This window comes from Lagopus muta, chromosome 10, assembly GCF_023343835.1.
Source record: "Lagopus muta isolate bLagMut1 chromosome 10, bLagMut1 primary, whole genome shotgun sequence".
NCBI lineage: Eukaryota > Metazoa > Chordata > Aves > Galliformes > Phasianidae > Lagopus > Lagopus muta.
This window is the reverse complement of record NC_064442.1, coordinates 11287556-11301987: the sequence shown is the minus strand read 5'-3', so window position 1 is coordinate 11301987 and position 14432 is coordinate 11287556. Positions and strand designations below refer to the sequence as shown.

The window sequence follows — 14432 nt, the reverse complement described above, 5'->3', positions numbered from 1 at the left end:
AAACACTTCTTTACTGATAAAATAACCACTACCTGATCATTAACAGAATGATTACCTAGCTAACAGGCACTTTCCTCTCCACTTGGCCATTAAGTTATATGGGCTGCCTTAACAAGGCTCAGGCTCAGCTGATACTGATCTCTAGTTCAGAAGCCTCCTGACTTAAGCTTGTTGATCTATAAAATAAATAAATGAAGACCATTGCATACTTGCTGACCAAGATATGGATTAGTTTCAAAAACAAAGGGGCAGCTAGGAGCCCCCAGGAACAGGCAGGCAATGGACTGCATACACTTAACACTGCTGATTGTGCAGAAAGATTCATTGTGCTCTAGTGAAAAGAAAAATATCCTCAGAGTTACTTTAGGAAGATGAGGAGATGAATTTCTGACACAGACACATCACTCCTTTCTAGAATTACCTTTGTGAGCTAATACTACAATAGTTACAAAGCAGTCATTCCAAATAAGTTTGTCCTTAGCCAGTTCCTGTAGTGTTGTTATGTGAGAATGCAAGGCCTGTTATCTAGGTCTGAATACCTTCTTAGGGAAAAAGCAAAAGGAGGTTTCCCCTTCTCCCCAGATACAGCTCTAGGAAACCCTCAGGTGAGGCAGAGGCTTCATAATGCTGAGTTGAGGGTTCTGAAATGAAAGCTTTCACTTAAACAACTACATTTGTAGCTACTATAGATACAGCAACAACCTCCCCCCTGTGAAATGAGTAATGGATGTAACGATGTCTACAGGCTCAGAGTGATGACTCACAGGAGGGAACTCCTCAGTCACTCGCAATCCCAATTAGAGCATCAAGTCCAATGCCCAATTAGGTGACATCAGTACCTAAAGAATTACCGATCACTTTAGCTCAAGAAATAGGTCTGGGCAAGCACAGCTCATCTGAACTGGAAGCTCACATGGCAGAGGTCACAGGAACAGTAACAAGGGAAGACCAAGGACAGAAAACAGTGGGAAGGAAAGCAGCAGTCAGTGCTGCCAAGAGACTCCATGCTGAACAGAAGTCACGACCTGGAACTAAACCAAGCAATTAAAGCTTTAATTGCAGACGCATCAGTAAGTTGCTGGTACAGATGAGCAGGGAGCATAGCGAGGATCCCTGCATAGTGAGGAGTCTGGCACCGAAGCACATGAGCTCCTGTCAGGTGAGTAACTACCAGCCCAGCCGGGCCCTCGTCCTTAGTGCAACGCCAGGGAGCTCCAGGCAAGCCAGTATTTCCCCACCATTCCTCAGGGACACCAACTGTTCCATGAACTTCAGCATCATGGACACATCCCTACAGCTAGCAATTCTCTTCCATAAAACAAAATTCCCATTGGTAAGACACTTCTAGATTCTTCTGTAAATTACTTTGAAGGCACGTAAGAAACGCAGGTACAAATGGGCTCCCTGACTTCAGCTCAGGTTCAAACATTTAACGCTTTTCATTTTAGAGGGTATTCACTGTAAATAGCGGACAGACAGCTGATCCGATCCGGGATCTTGCCAGCACTTCGAGTCCAGACGAGAGGCTGAAGCGGGCCCGGCTCCACGCCGCACACGGCAGGCGCTCAGCGCCGCAGCTGCTCGGCTCTTCCGCCGGACTGCGCTGCTGCTGCCGAGCCGCGGATCGCGCCCAGCGCTGCGCGAATGGCGCCACACGGCGCCGCCTCGGGCCAACGGCGCACGCGCGCCGACTCCGGGACGCTGCGTGGCGCGTGCGCAGAGCGCCCGCCTCGAGACCGTGCGCTGCCGCCGTTGCCGCCGGCGGGCGGGCGGCGCCTGGGCCGCACCATGCCGGGAGGGAGCCCGGCGGCTGCCGAGCGGGCGCGGGGCCGCGGGCGCTAAGGCACGTCGGGGGGAGCATGGCCGAGTCGCCGCGCGAGGAGCCGCCCGGCGGGCCGGAGTCGGAGGCCGAGCTGTCTCAGCGGCTGGCCCTCATCAAGGCCCGCTCGTATGGCAGTACGGCGAGCGTGGCGGCGCCGCTGGCGGAGCGCTACGTGGAGCACCGGCTCAGCGCCGGGGACACGCTGCAGGGCATCGCCCTCAAGTACGGCGTCACGGTAAGGCCCGCGCGGCGGCGGCTCTGTCCCGGCACGGCGGGGAGGCGGCACTGGTCGCCTTTCGGTGCCACGGCTGCGGCGATGGGGAATCCGCGCTGGCAGCACGCTGACCACCGCCGCGCTCTGCTCGGATTGCAGAGAACGGCGATTACATTTTGCCTTCAGAAAGCGCGTTACGCTGATACAATGTGCTGGCTGCGGCCGAAAGATTTTCTCCTGACAGCTTCAGGCCCAAATGCTCCCCCTGCTCACCTGACTCCCGGCCGGCTCAAAAGCGCTGCTGTTTTTGCATCCCCTAGAAAGGAGAGTGCATCCCCATGGAACGCGTTAAAGGCTTCTCCCAGCCCGGTCCGTGAGGTTTACCAGCAGCCCCTAACAGCCCGGGTTGCTCCCTACCTCACCGACCTCCCCACGCACGTGAAGCCCTGCAGGCTGTCAGCATTTCAGTGGTACCAACGTGCACAACTGCATGGGGTGAAGCACAGCCAGCAGTACAGTGCAGGCACACAGTGAACGTCACTTTCACACCAGCTGCAGAGAGCACCTTCCAGCTGGGCTCTCTCCAGAGGAGGTACAGTGCAGTCCCAAATTAGTAGGTTGAATATAATGGGTTTCCTTGCCTTCCTCTAGCTCCAAAAACTGCTGAGGCTTCAACAGTATTCAGCCTTCGTTGTGAAAAGGTTTGAGGAACTTTTGACCAAATCTCATTAACGGCATTCTTGGCATTTGCAATTTATATAGGCATACATTAAAACAAAGTTTTGTGGAGTACCAAGGCAAGCAAAGTAACATTAACTTCCCAATTAAAAAAAAATATTTTGGGTAGCATTTTCCATACTGAAGTCTCTGGGCTAAATGATTTAGTGATGTTTTTATTCAGAAGTGTATTTGCTCACTGCACTAAGTAGAAAAATTATATGCATAGATTATTAAAGCAGTTTTTAGAAACTATGCTGAACACTCTATGGTTCCCTCTCAGCTGAAATAAAGTTGTGGATCAGACCTGTCCCATCTGAAGTGCTTAATTTACAGACAATAACTTTGTACTATGATGTGTTAATAAACTTTCGCTGTTCCAGTGACACATTTCAAATATAAATGCTGGTTTTAAGATCTCATTTGCTGTTTCTTTGTTGCTAGTATTTTTGCCTAGGAAACCAGAGCTGCTTCACTGTAGGCTCCAATTCAGAAAGGTTAAACTGACATGGAATCTCCCTCAGGGTACTGCCAAGTTAGCTGCCATCAGTCATTTGTTATTGCTCTAATGGTTTCATCCCAAGGTATGAATGCATGCAAACATGCTGGCTTTAAACAAAATGAAGGCTCTTACATGTTCACACAGGGACAAGGACCGACTTCCTCTGAGGACCACTATATTGACTTCCTACACCCTGTATAGTTGTCTAAGACTAAGGGGTGCTACGCAGCATCACAATTATCTTAGGCTGTCACTGCCTCCAGTATTACTGTTGCTGTAAGTTTCTCCATGTGGTTTTCCTCAAAGGGAGTTACTTCGTAGCAGAAGAAATCCTGTCCAGTGCCTGAGATGCCATGACACACAAGCAATTTGAGATGGATGGAAAGAACATTTTAGAAAGATATCAGCATGATTTGTTTGGCCTCATCCCCTGCTGCCCTTCACCTTTCTTCCCCCAAATGCTATTAATCTTGCATGGCTGAGGTTCGTGAGATATTCCTTTGAACACTTAGGTAATTTAACTCTGGGAATAATAGCTCATGTGTTTAGTATCATATTTATGGTTCACACAGAGTACCACTTTGTGTCTTACAAAGGGATCCCTTTTAGTGGGGTGAGAAGGATGAAGTCTACTTGTTTTGCTGTGAAGCAGTTTTGATGAATTCAGCACCAGTTTACCCATTAGTGCTGCTTCAGTTACATTAAGAGAAAAGGCTTTTGCTATTGTAGATCTAGCTAACAAATCAGTTTCCTAGCACAGAGAAAACTGGTGTTAAATTCTGTTCTCCAAACACCTATGAATGCAGAAGTTACAGTTGGAGAATATAGCACATTGTTTTCAAGACTCTAAAATGATATTTGAGAGACATATTTCTTATTACATTGTTACTAATGCAGATACGCAGTCTTTTTCCAAATGTCACCAGATAGTATTTAAAGGGTATTCCAGGAAGAATTAAGCAGGGATAGTGTTGCAGTGAAGGGGGATAGAGAGCAGCAGTACAATGCATTATTTAGCACCTGCTGAAATACTGGCTCCCTAGTCCCCTTGTTGAAGGAATCAAAGGTTAAAATAGAATGTTTCGTCTTGTTTTCAGAGAGGAGCTCCACTTAGCATTTTAAATGCGAGTTTTCGGTATCCTTCAAAAAACACTATTGACTTTTAAATGTTTATTTTCAACACTTTTAAGTTTGCATCTGATGCTATTATGAATCTTGTTATTGAGCCAGGCAAAGCTTCCTTTATGGCATTCTGATGGTACTTTGCTTGGGAAAGAGCTGGGAGATATGCCCTATACTACGTAAGGTGCACTAAAGATAGTTTCTAGTCTTATTTCGTATGTAAACAAAAGCAGTCTCTGGCCAGAGCAGACCAGGTGGCAGCTCTTTACACCTTTCTCCTACATTTTCTTCTCAAGTCTGCTATGAGGTAGAGCACATTCAGAAGATGCAGATTAGCATCTCCACTGCTTTCCACTGGTTTTAGACTGCTTCCCCCAATAGCATCTTCAGTGTGAGAAAGGAACTGGTTTAACACATCAACTTCTCTTCCCATTGGAAGGGACACAGAGCAGTGGCAGAAAAAATTTAGAAGAGCTTAAAAATGGCAAGCATAAGATAAACAGAGCCATTTTTCATTATCCATTAGTAAACTCAAGATGCTTCAAGCTCTGAAGGAGTTCACTCTGAAGGAGTGAATGGCTAGTGTTTGCAACCCTCTGCATTTGTTTCTGGGGAAAAATGTAGCAGTGAAATTCCTATTATGACAAGACTTAACAGTTTTTATTCTTACACAATTCCACTCCTTTTAGTTTAATATGGAGGTATAACACTGCTGCATTAGAGGAATATTTTCACTTGTTGTTACATTTGTTTTCAAGCAGGTTTTATTTAGAGTGCATTTATCACTGCAGCATAATCATGATTACAGGTCCCTGCCTATTGCAGTCACCAGGGGACTAGGACTTTTCCTGGTAAAGTCTTGAGCTCAAGTTATAACAGAAGTCATTTAATAGTGTACAGTCTTTTCTGGTGCAAAGATTGCAGTTGAGAAATAGAAAGTCAGCTTAGCTCACTGACCTGAAAGGAAATTTTGATGAGTGAAAACTTAATATTCTTTATAAGGAGGCAGTAATAAGCACACATTACAGCCTGTTCTTTGTAGAGCAACTTGAGGTGCTATTATGAATTCAGTTAAGTACGGAACAGTTGAGGTTTCATACACATTACTGCTGATAAGGATGTGTCCACTTCATTCTTCCTTCTGCTATGATGTAGCATTTGCTGATGAAGGTTATGGAGTGTCATGAGTAAAAGTTGCATAGATAATAGTGAAGTTACATAGTGGTTCATATGCATTCTGATGTAGAAGTGTTTGTTAATCATGCCACAGAATTCAGTTTAATGGAGAGACGCAGCATGTAGTCTATATAGCTGTAGTGCATATTGCTTACAGGGCCTTTATCCTTTTCCCAACTCCTCACTGAAACTTCAGCTGAAATCTGAACTTATATCAGCTATGGAGAAAAATTGGCACGCATGAGGCATATACTGCTCTCCCAGCATTTGTAGTGCTCCCTGTTCTTAACTAACATCCTAAGAATGTTTAACTATCAACCCCTTGTTTGTACTATGCATGCTTTTCACCAGAATGGTTTCCCTATAGCAGCTGTTAGCGGTTCTGAGCCTTGCTTTAATGTAAATCCAAACCAGCAGCCCCTCTGCTTTTCCCTAAATGTTCACGTGAGCCTGTAATGAGATTGGAAGACCATTTGAGAAACACATCTTCAGGTAGTACAAGACTTCTGGGAGGACCAAGTGTGGCATCAAGTCTGTATGCAAAGGAAAAGCTAGAATGTTGAATCTCTAAAGTCACTTTGAATGTGAAATAATCTTTTTGAAATCATTCCTACTGCTAAGTATAGTCCTACTGGAAGTAGAGGTTACTGTAGCACTTCAGAAAGGCAGCATTTTATGCTTCACCAAAACCTAATCATTTACATTTTTTCCTATCTTTTTCAGATGGAACAAATAAAGAGGGCAAATAAACTGTTCACTAATGACTGTATATTTCTGAGGAAAACCCTGAGTATTCCTGTTATATCAGAGAAACCGTTACTGTTCAATGGACTTAACTCACTGGAGTCTCCTGAGAATGAAACAGTTGACAGCTCCCCTTCTTGTGAAGAAGGGCTAGTGACAGTTCAGGAAGAAAGTAGTTCTTCTCCCAGTCCTCAAGAACCTGACAATCAGCCCACTGCACCGGAAGAACTGTCTGCCAAAGATTTTCTTCAGAGATTGGACTTGCAGATTAAGTTATCCAAACAAGCAGCCAGAAAACTAAAAGATGACAGCGTCAGGTAAATGCCACTTTCAGTATTAAGCACCTTCATTTCATCCTAGAAGCTTTTCGGTCTAAACTGAACCCTCTTTGTGGGTGCATCTCAGATAGCAGCTGTTGTTTTGTCCACAGCATGCCTACACTATCATCATGCACAAGACACATATGCAGTACTCCACTAGCACGTGCCTTGACACGATGGCTAGGGGCTGCCTTAATATATATTGCTCACAGAATTTCAGTACTAATACTACCCTATGAAAGCTATAGTGCCAGATGTCTTGTCCAAGATGTCTTGCGATGTAAGTAGGCAACTCATTGAGCAAACCCAGTTTGCTGTAGAGTACTAAGCCAAAGCCTACATGGAAGCTGACACAGGAAGCTGTTTCTCCTGTCCCAAGCTAGCTCACAACATGCTCCACACTGCAGTTTCTTTCACTTAAAAATCTTACCTCCTTTCTCTATCCTCCTCCCCTTTCGTGGATCCAGCTATGTAGACTTCTTCAGTATTTTCTATTGCAACCAGAAGTCCCTATGTATTTTAATCCTAGAAAATCCTTTTAACATTTGCCACAGTGATAGCATTTCCCATGACAATAACAGAGGGAACCCCTGCAGGGAACTAGCATCACTTCTCTTACTATGGGATCTGGAGAGAGGTTATGTGAGCAAATACATACTTTGCTTTTGCAAATTGTTTAATGCAGAGCTTCCGTCATCCCAATTCACTTTCAAATACTGATACCTTCAAGGATCAAAGCTGTAGAGCTTAGAGTCCTTTTTTTTTTTTTTTTAAAGAAAAAATTAGGTAAAGGGTCATTCCAGCAACTTAAGCTTCAGTTACTGGGAAAAATTGGAGGGAAACAGTATATTGAATTTATTAATTGGACAAGTCTCATTTGGGAAAATACCACATAAGACAAACAGGAGAATGGAATTTGTTATCTGTTGCACTCCATGTACACACAGCTCGCCACTGCTGGATAGAAAATGGATACAATAGAACAAGTGACATTACTGAGAAAGTCTGCTTCTGCTTGCAGTTTTCTATCTGTTTCAAAACTTCAAGTCAGAACTTCTCACCATACTCATAATCCTGATTTAGTAGATGTTCTAACGTACCAAGTCACTCTTTATACTCTTTATTGCTTAATGTAACCAAGAATTCGTATGTATACACACACCAATTCTGATCATGCTTATTTGGTATCTTTCTGAGGTACAGGTATCTGTTTCAGTCTCCTGCTACATAGAAGACTTTTGGTGATTTTTTCTTTAATCTTAACTCTTGAACTCAGTCCTTTAAGTGCTCACAAAGGAATGGGGTATATTAACTTCTAAAGTTAACTTCAATAGCAATGCAAGTAGACAATTGCCAGAGACTATAGAATATAATCTGCTCAATTTGTGCTCACTGCCTTTCACTCCTAGAGTTTATGGAAGCATATAGTTAGGTCTATATTTAATACTCCTTTTACTGGGGAGTTTCACTAAGCATCGTAAAATGGCTTAGGTTGGAGGGGATCTTACAGATCTAGATCCAGCCACACTGCCATGGGCAGGATTGCCAACCCCTAAATCAGTTGTCCAGGGCTCCATCCAGCCTGACCTTGAACATCACCAGAGATGGGGCATCCGCAGTCTCTCTGGCAAGAAATCACTGCTTAAGGAATTCTCCAAGCAGGCATATTGACCCATGGTGCAGCTCTGTGAGCAGCCTAAGGGAGTAAGGCATGTTTTGGGGGGCAGTACTTTTACAGGAGACCAAAAGGAATGCAGTAGTTATTAAAAGAGTTATTTGTAGTATGTAGTGAACTCATGTAGTTACGTTTTAGGAAAGAATATCTATTATTTACTTCTACCTACACACGGCAAAAAAGCAGCTTGTAGTTTAAGGATATGCTAGTGCTTCATCTTGCTATTACATATGTCTCAGGATGCTGAAAATGAAATTAAGCTCAGCAACACTTTTTGTATCAAACAGTTGACGATCTAATACAATCTCTTTGTAAGATACTTAATATTTTAGGGTAGTGCATTGGGCTAGAACACTAAGGCCATCTGCTGTGCTTCTGGGATGGGTCGTGTCTTTCTGCAACTGCATTTTCAGTGACAGATTTTGGAAACGCTGTAACAGAATACAGCCATTCTAATCATTATGGCTTATATGAGCCAATGTAATTAACCAGCATGCAGCACTGGAACAGAACCTTATGTTGTTATGTGCTCAGTTGCCTAGAGCTAAGAGTAAAAAAGATTTGAAGTTTGTAACAAGTTCAGTTATTTGTCCAATAATTGCTCACCATCGTTAGCCATCAGCTAAGAGAACAGACAACTCAAAGGAGGATACTTGTGAAGAACCACATTTTCAAGTTTGTAAAAGCTGAGTTCATGAGCTTAGATTGCTGTCTTGTTTGTGTGGATGTTTAGAAGCATCTGAAGGTTGAATTCAAGTTTACTTGCTCATTTGCAAGTGTGCTCAGTCTTACAGATGTAGTTATTAGTGTGCTTCAGGCCATAACAACATGCAATAGCTTGCAGCAGGTCTCCTGTGCTTGCATCCTGCTGGGTTAAGTGGCAACAGCATACAAGAAGAGACAGCACTACAAAACATTGTAATGTTTTGCCATTTCTTCTCCTGAAAGGGGACGTTGCAGTGACTTATCACTTTGCTATTTTAAGCATCTTAAAGTGAAGGAAGAAAATGGTTCAGTTGTTAAACATATGCACGCTGCCTTGTTGTTTATGGGCCCTGGACCAAAGCTACTGCTGTATAATCTTTCTTCATGTAAAGCTTTTTTTTGTTTTTAAACCATCTGTAATAAGTCGCATTTACTATATACAGGTCTAAAGATCTGCAATAGTAGTATTTCACAGTTCTGCAGCCTGAAATAAAAGGCTGGAAGCTGTTCTAACCCTTATCACAGTATGCCTGAGCCTTGGTCAGAAGATTTTTCCCCCCTGCATTGGTTCAAGCAATCCCCTATTTTATGTCCCTGCCACATACAGGAATCTCTCAGAGTTGGCTGTGACCCAAACGCCAGTCTTGTACCAGAGATGAACAGCTTGGACTAGTTTTGTGGTCTTGTTACTTCAGTAGGCTAGTTTATTCGATTCTGCCATCACCACACAGCCCTGCAATAACTACATGTTAACCAAAACCTTGCTTTCTCAGAGGCTTAATTTTTTCAACAAGTTGCATCAAGATAAAAGCAGTATCATAAGATGATTTTGGCTGCACTACTCAGAAAAAGGGAAGGATTGTGAAAATGAGCATAATTTACTAAGCTGCTTGAATTGTAGCTAATGATGTTTAGAAGTACCACGAAAGTCTGCACGATGGGGTTTGGTATAGTTTGTGCTATTATTGGGCTATGTGAATAACCTTATCTTTGCATGCAGGCACATGCAACATTAAAAATAAATCCTGTGAGGCTCACAGTGCAACAACTGAGAAGTCTGTTCTCACAAAAGCAGCAGAATTGGCAGCAGCTCTAAAGTTATGTTACTGAACTGTTCTTGAAGATATACCTCCGAAAAAGAGTGATCTCCAGAGTGCTTACCATGTTTGAATTAGCACTGATCATTGCACTGCATTGCTTTCATACAAACTTTTTAAAATAGCAGTACAATCAAGTAAAAAATAAGCAGATTGAAGTTTCCTGAGAATTTGTAATAGCAACACTACTTTGGTATTTGCAGTCATTACACTAGAGATGGTAGGCAGCTATTTTCTGCTAATAAAATCAAAGTGATCAGTCTGAATGTTGATAGGTACACAGGGTATATACATTAACAGATTCATTCAGGGAATATCCTTGCAGCAACAAAACACAGATATGGCTACAGCTCTGATGGACTGCTCCCATCATGGCCTTGTTTGCCCCATTCCACATCCTCTGCAACTCAGAAGGCAGTAAGTAAAAGTACACTTTTTTTAAAGAAAGATGGAGAGCAACAGTGCTGGAACTTCAGCATGCTTCTACTTGTTTATCCTTCATACTAGTGCCAAATAAGAAATACTGTATAGAGTCATTGAACTGTACATGTTCTGATGTTGAACTTTTTCAGCTTTACTTACTATCAGCTTTCTGTTCTGAAAATAATGGGAATTCCAGACATACATAAGGAACAGTAGCATACAACAGTGTTATTCTTATTAGGAAATGCCAGTCTCATCTATTTTGACCCGCTAGGAAAACTGGTTATTTGCATTTTTGTGACAACTTTACTGCTGAAGCATGATATCTGTTCCTAATCTGATGCTTATGATCGTTCTTTTTCTAGAGAGGAGGAGAATGAGGAAGGTCCCTATGCAACTTCTTCATATCACCAGTAGAAGACAGATGTGATAGCCTGAAAACTTCCCATGAAATCAGTTCTTAAAGAACTAAATGGTCAGTAATTCAAAAAAGTCTTTTGGACTCATCGTCATGATGTACTTTATATAAATCATGAATGGGTAATTGCACTGAAATTGACCTCTTCTGCCTTCTGTAGGTTAATGTCCTTATGCTATATCAACAAAGGGTTTAAGCCTTCCAAATCTAGCAATGGCCTTTATGCCCCTTCTGTGCAAATTGTAGCATGGTAGCAACAATATATCCTTGAGGTCACCCTTTAAGCAGGATGTTGATCTTTAGTAAAGATTTTGTAAATACTTGTTAAAGTGAAATTTGTTTTAAGTATTTAAAATGTTAAATAAGTTCGCTTGTAAAAAATCAAATGAAAATTTACTTACTCTGCAGACACAGACAAGTTTGCTGTGGAAGCTGTGTCTGCTTCAGGGCTGCAGAATTTGCCTCTGAACTGTGTGTCTGTGTGGTTATAAGAACACTGGTTTATTGCTTGAGAGGGGTATTTGACTTGTTTTGATTAGTTAAGGTCTTTATCATTAATGAACTGTCTGCAAACTAGATTTTTGCTAGTAAAATGGAAGAGTTACAGCGAGAGAGTTTTCCTCTGTGAAATACAGCATTGGAATATCAGATGTGTGTTCTTGTGTGATACATTGTGTGGTTTTAATTTAATAAATAAAGAAATTCCAGTGTGTTTGCTCATTATGAAGTCAACTTGATTCCAGTCTGGCTTTTGTGAAGAATGACTCGTCCAATTACATTATCTGTTAGATGCTAATTCCATGGCAAATAGGGTCCCATATATGAAGCTCTGCTCTACGTACTAGGAATTTCTTAACCCATGTGTTTACTGTTTATGAGAAATATTTACTGCTAATGAGACTCCTAATGACTATTTGATCTATGAGTTGTACAGTCAACCAAAACCTTTCATTAAAGTTAACAATAAACACTGGCAAGCCTTCACTATTTTAAGTATTCAGGTGTGCAGATTGACCCAGCTGATCTCAGGAAGACGGAGTGCAGACCACATTCAGTCTTTGTCCTGTAGCTGAGCAACTTCTTAATCATACTAGATTTTTTTCCTTAGTCATTTAATAAGCTTTACAAATCTTTTCAGTGAAGAATTGCTGCATCCCTGCTACAACAGATGCTATTTCTTTATTAGCCTCCAAAGCCACTAAGACTAGAAATAAGCCACACCAAAAAAACACCAAACAAAAAATTCCCATACACCTTGAAGTAAAGTGTGAATTGGTATTCCCACAGAGCTTACAGTAATTCACACCCAGCAAGCTCATTCAGGTTCTCTCTTAACACTGATGTTGTATAAGTTTGCACTGTCATACAAGCTACCAAGAAACTAGGTAACTTTAGAGTAAAGAAAAAGAAAGCACTAGCCTTTAAAGAAACCAGTGACAGAGCTTTAAAATCAATTACAAAAATTGCAGTAGATATTTGTGATTGTCGCTTAGAGACACTCATTTCAGCTGTTGTCAGTTAGCTCCAGAAGGACATTCCCAGAGCCAGAATAAACTTTTTCAAAGAAGTCCCAGTTTAAGGTCTGGAAATATTTTGTAACCTTTCAGAAAAAAAAATTAAGCTCTTCCTTCCGAAGACTTGCAGTTTCAGTACCTTCTCCTGTCCAGCCCACAGCACTGAGACACTTTGTCAAACAGGTCAGAAACACAGGCAGGCACCCATCCCCTCAGGTTTCGGTCAGGCCTCCAGCTGAGGCCACAGCAGCACCCCGACTGACCCACGGGGCTTCTTCTCACAGGAAGCCTCAGCACAGCAGCGTTCAGCACAGCCCCCATTGACATAGCTCAGCAGGGTCATCCAGCCCCTCTGTCCCACACAAATGCAGACCCCACAGGGAACTTCAACACCACCGCTAACAGCAGCAGCAGCCGCAGGAGGCCTTACCTCACCAGCCACAGCCCAGGGCGAGTGCTGCTCCTCAGCTCAGCAGGAACAGGCCTCACCTCCACAAGAACACGTCTTCAGCACTTGAGTCCCCAAACCAGAGTACTCCATGCAGCCAACCATGGGACAGAGTATTTGTTATGACTTTTTGGGCCTTCTAGCAGGCCACAGGGCCTGCAGAGCACAGCTGGGTCTATCCAAGCCCTAAGAGTTCTGCTGGCTCTCCTCAGTGGTGCTGGCAAGTCAGAGGGCTGCTCTGAGCAGCCTGTGCCTGCTTGAGCATTGACCAGGAGCAGCCAGCCCAAGAAAAGCAATGCCTGGAAACAACATATCTGCAATATTGAAAGAGTAATTAAAGATAGAGTCTTTCTACTCTGTAAATAACAGTTTCTAAAACAAGTGATTTTGGCCTTTCTTCTTGTAATACAATGGAAAGCACAGCAGCAAGATCCCAGGCTACAAGTAAGGATTAGCTCAAACACAACAGCCAAAAGGAAGGAAATAGAGGGAAGTAGCTGCTTACCTTCAGAAGACCTCAGGTAAGTAAGGATCTCTAACAAAATACTCTCATCTCCACTTCCAAACCTTAAATGAGGTCTGGGAAGGGGTGGATCCTGGCTGCACTCCTTTCAGTCACTCAGGAGCATTTCATTGCATGCACCTAAGCTCCCCTAGGTTGGCCCTGCTTTCCCCCCAGGTGCTCAATCACTGGTTCAAGCCATGACTTAGCATTTTCCCTACACCTATGTATTTTGTTTTTCACTCCGTCTTCAATCTTCCTACACTTGTAACTTTTTTTTTTTTTGCTTATTTTATATATATATTTTTTTTTTACCAGTCACAGGGATTGAATTTCAGGCAGAAGGGAAGTGCACAGTGCAGATTATATTCCTTGTTTTGCAGCTGCTCAACTGGACAAACCTGCACATCTGTAGCTTTGATAAATTTCTTGAGTTAAAGCCTGAGAAGTCTTGGGCAGATTTGAACTAAACGTTTTTAAAGAAATGTGGGACATACTTGATAAAACATTTTTGTTTGAAATCCATTAGCAATGTGGCTGGAGCCTATTAAACCCCTCTGTCCAACTGACTCAGCTATCAGGTTCTGCAGTTCCCCTCAGTGTTCTCAGAAAGGGCTTTCCCCTTCCTGCAGCCATTAGTGAGCAACTCCTGTTGCTCTGTACTCAAGCCCTCATCCAAAGGCTGGGCACTGGATAGAAAAGATGCACTCTCCTTAACGCACAAAAGCAGCCTTATACTACTATGGCTTGTAGTAAAGTGTTTAATAAAGTACAATATCAGACACAGTAGTTTAATAGAAAAACTTAAAACGTGAATACCATATATGTTGTTACATTTTCAGTGATAATTCTGAGAGTGAAGGTTTTCTGAAGGATCAGGCAGAGATACAAACAACATAGAAACTGTTTTTTCTCATTTTAGAGCCAGGGTTGTGCAAGTGTTGAACATACCTTTCTCACCAGGAAAAAGGAAAGCACTGACAGAATATGATTCATGGTTTATGTATTAAATACCCAACAGCAGATGTCCAGT

The 14432-nt window shown here is 42.5% G+C and overlaps 1 protein-coding gene across 1 annotated transcript; it reads left to right on the top strand.

Moving 5' to 3' along the window:
- Positions 1-1756: 1756 nt before the first annotated feature.
- On the top strand, positions 1757-11881 carry LYSMD2 (LysM domain containing 2). Its single transcript, XM_048956504.1, has 3 exons — positions 1757-2057; positions 6277-6614; positions 10883-11881. The coding sequence occupies exons 1-3, from the start codon at positions 1860-1862 to the stop codon at positions 10932-10934; spliced, it is 588 nt and encodes a 195-aa protein (XP_048812461.1). The 5' UTR covers positions 1757-1859; the 3' UTR covers positions 10935-11881.
- Positions 11882-14432: the final 2551 nt, after the last annotated feature.

Coding starts and splice junctions, on each gene's coding strand:
- LYSMD2 (XM_048956504.1), top strand. CDS start 1,860: ATGGCCGAGTCGCCGCGCGAGGAGCCGCCCGGCGGGCCGGAGTCGGAG. Junction 2,058..6,276: donor CCCTCAAGTACGGCGTCACG/GTAAGGCCCGCG, acceptor TATCTTTTTCAG/ATGGAACAAATAAAGAGGGC. Junction 6,615..10,882: donor CTAAAAGATGACAGCGTCAG/GTAAATGCCACT, acceptor TTCTTTTTCTAG/AGAGGAGGAGAATGAGGAAG.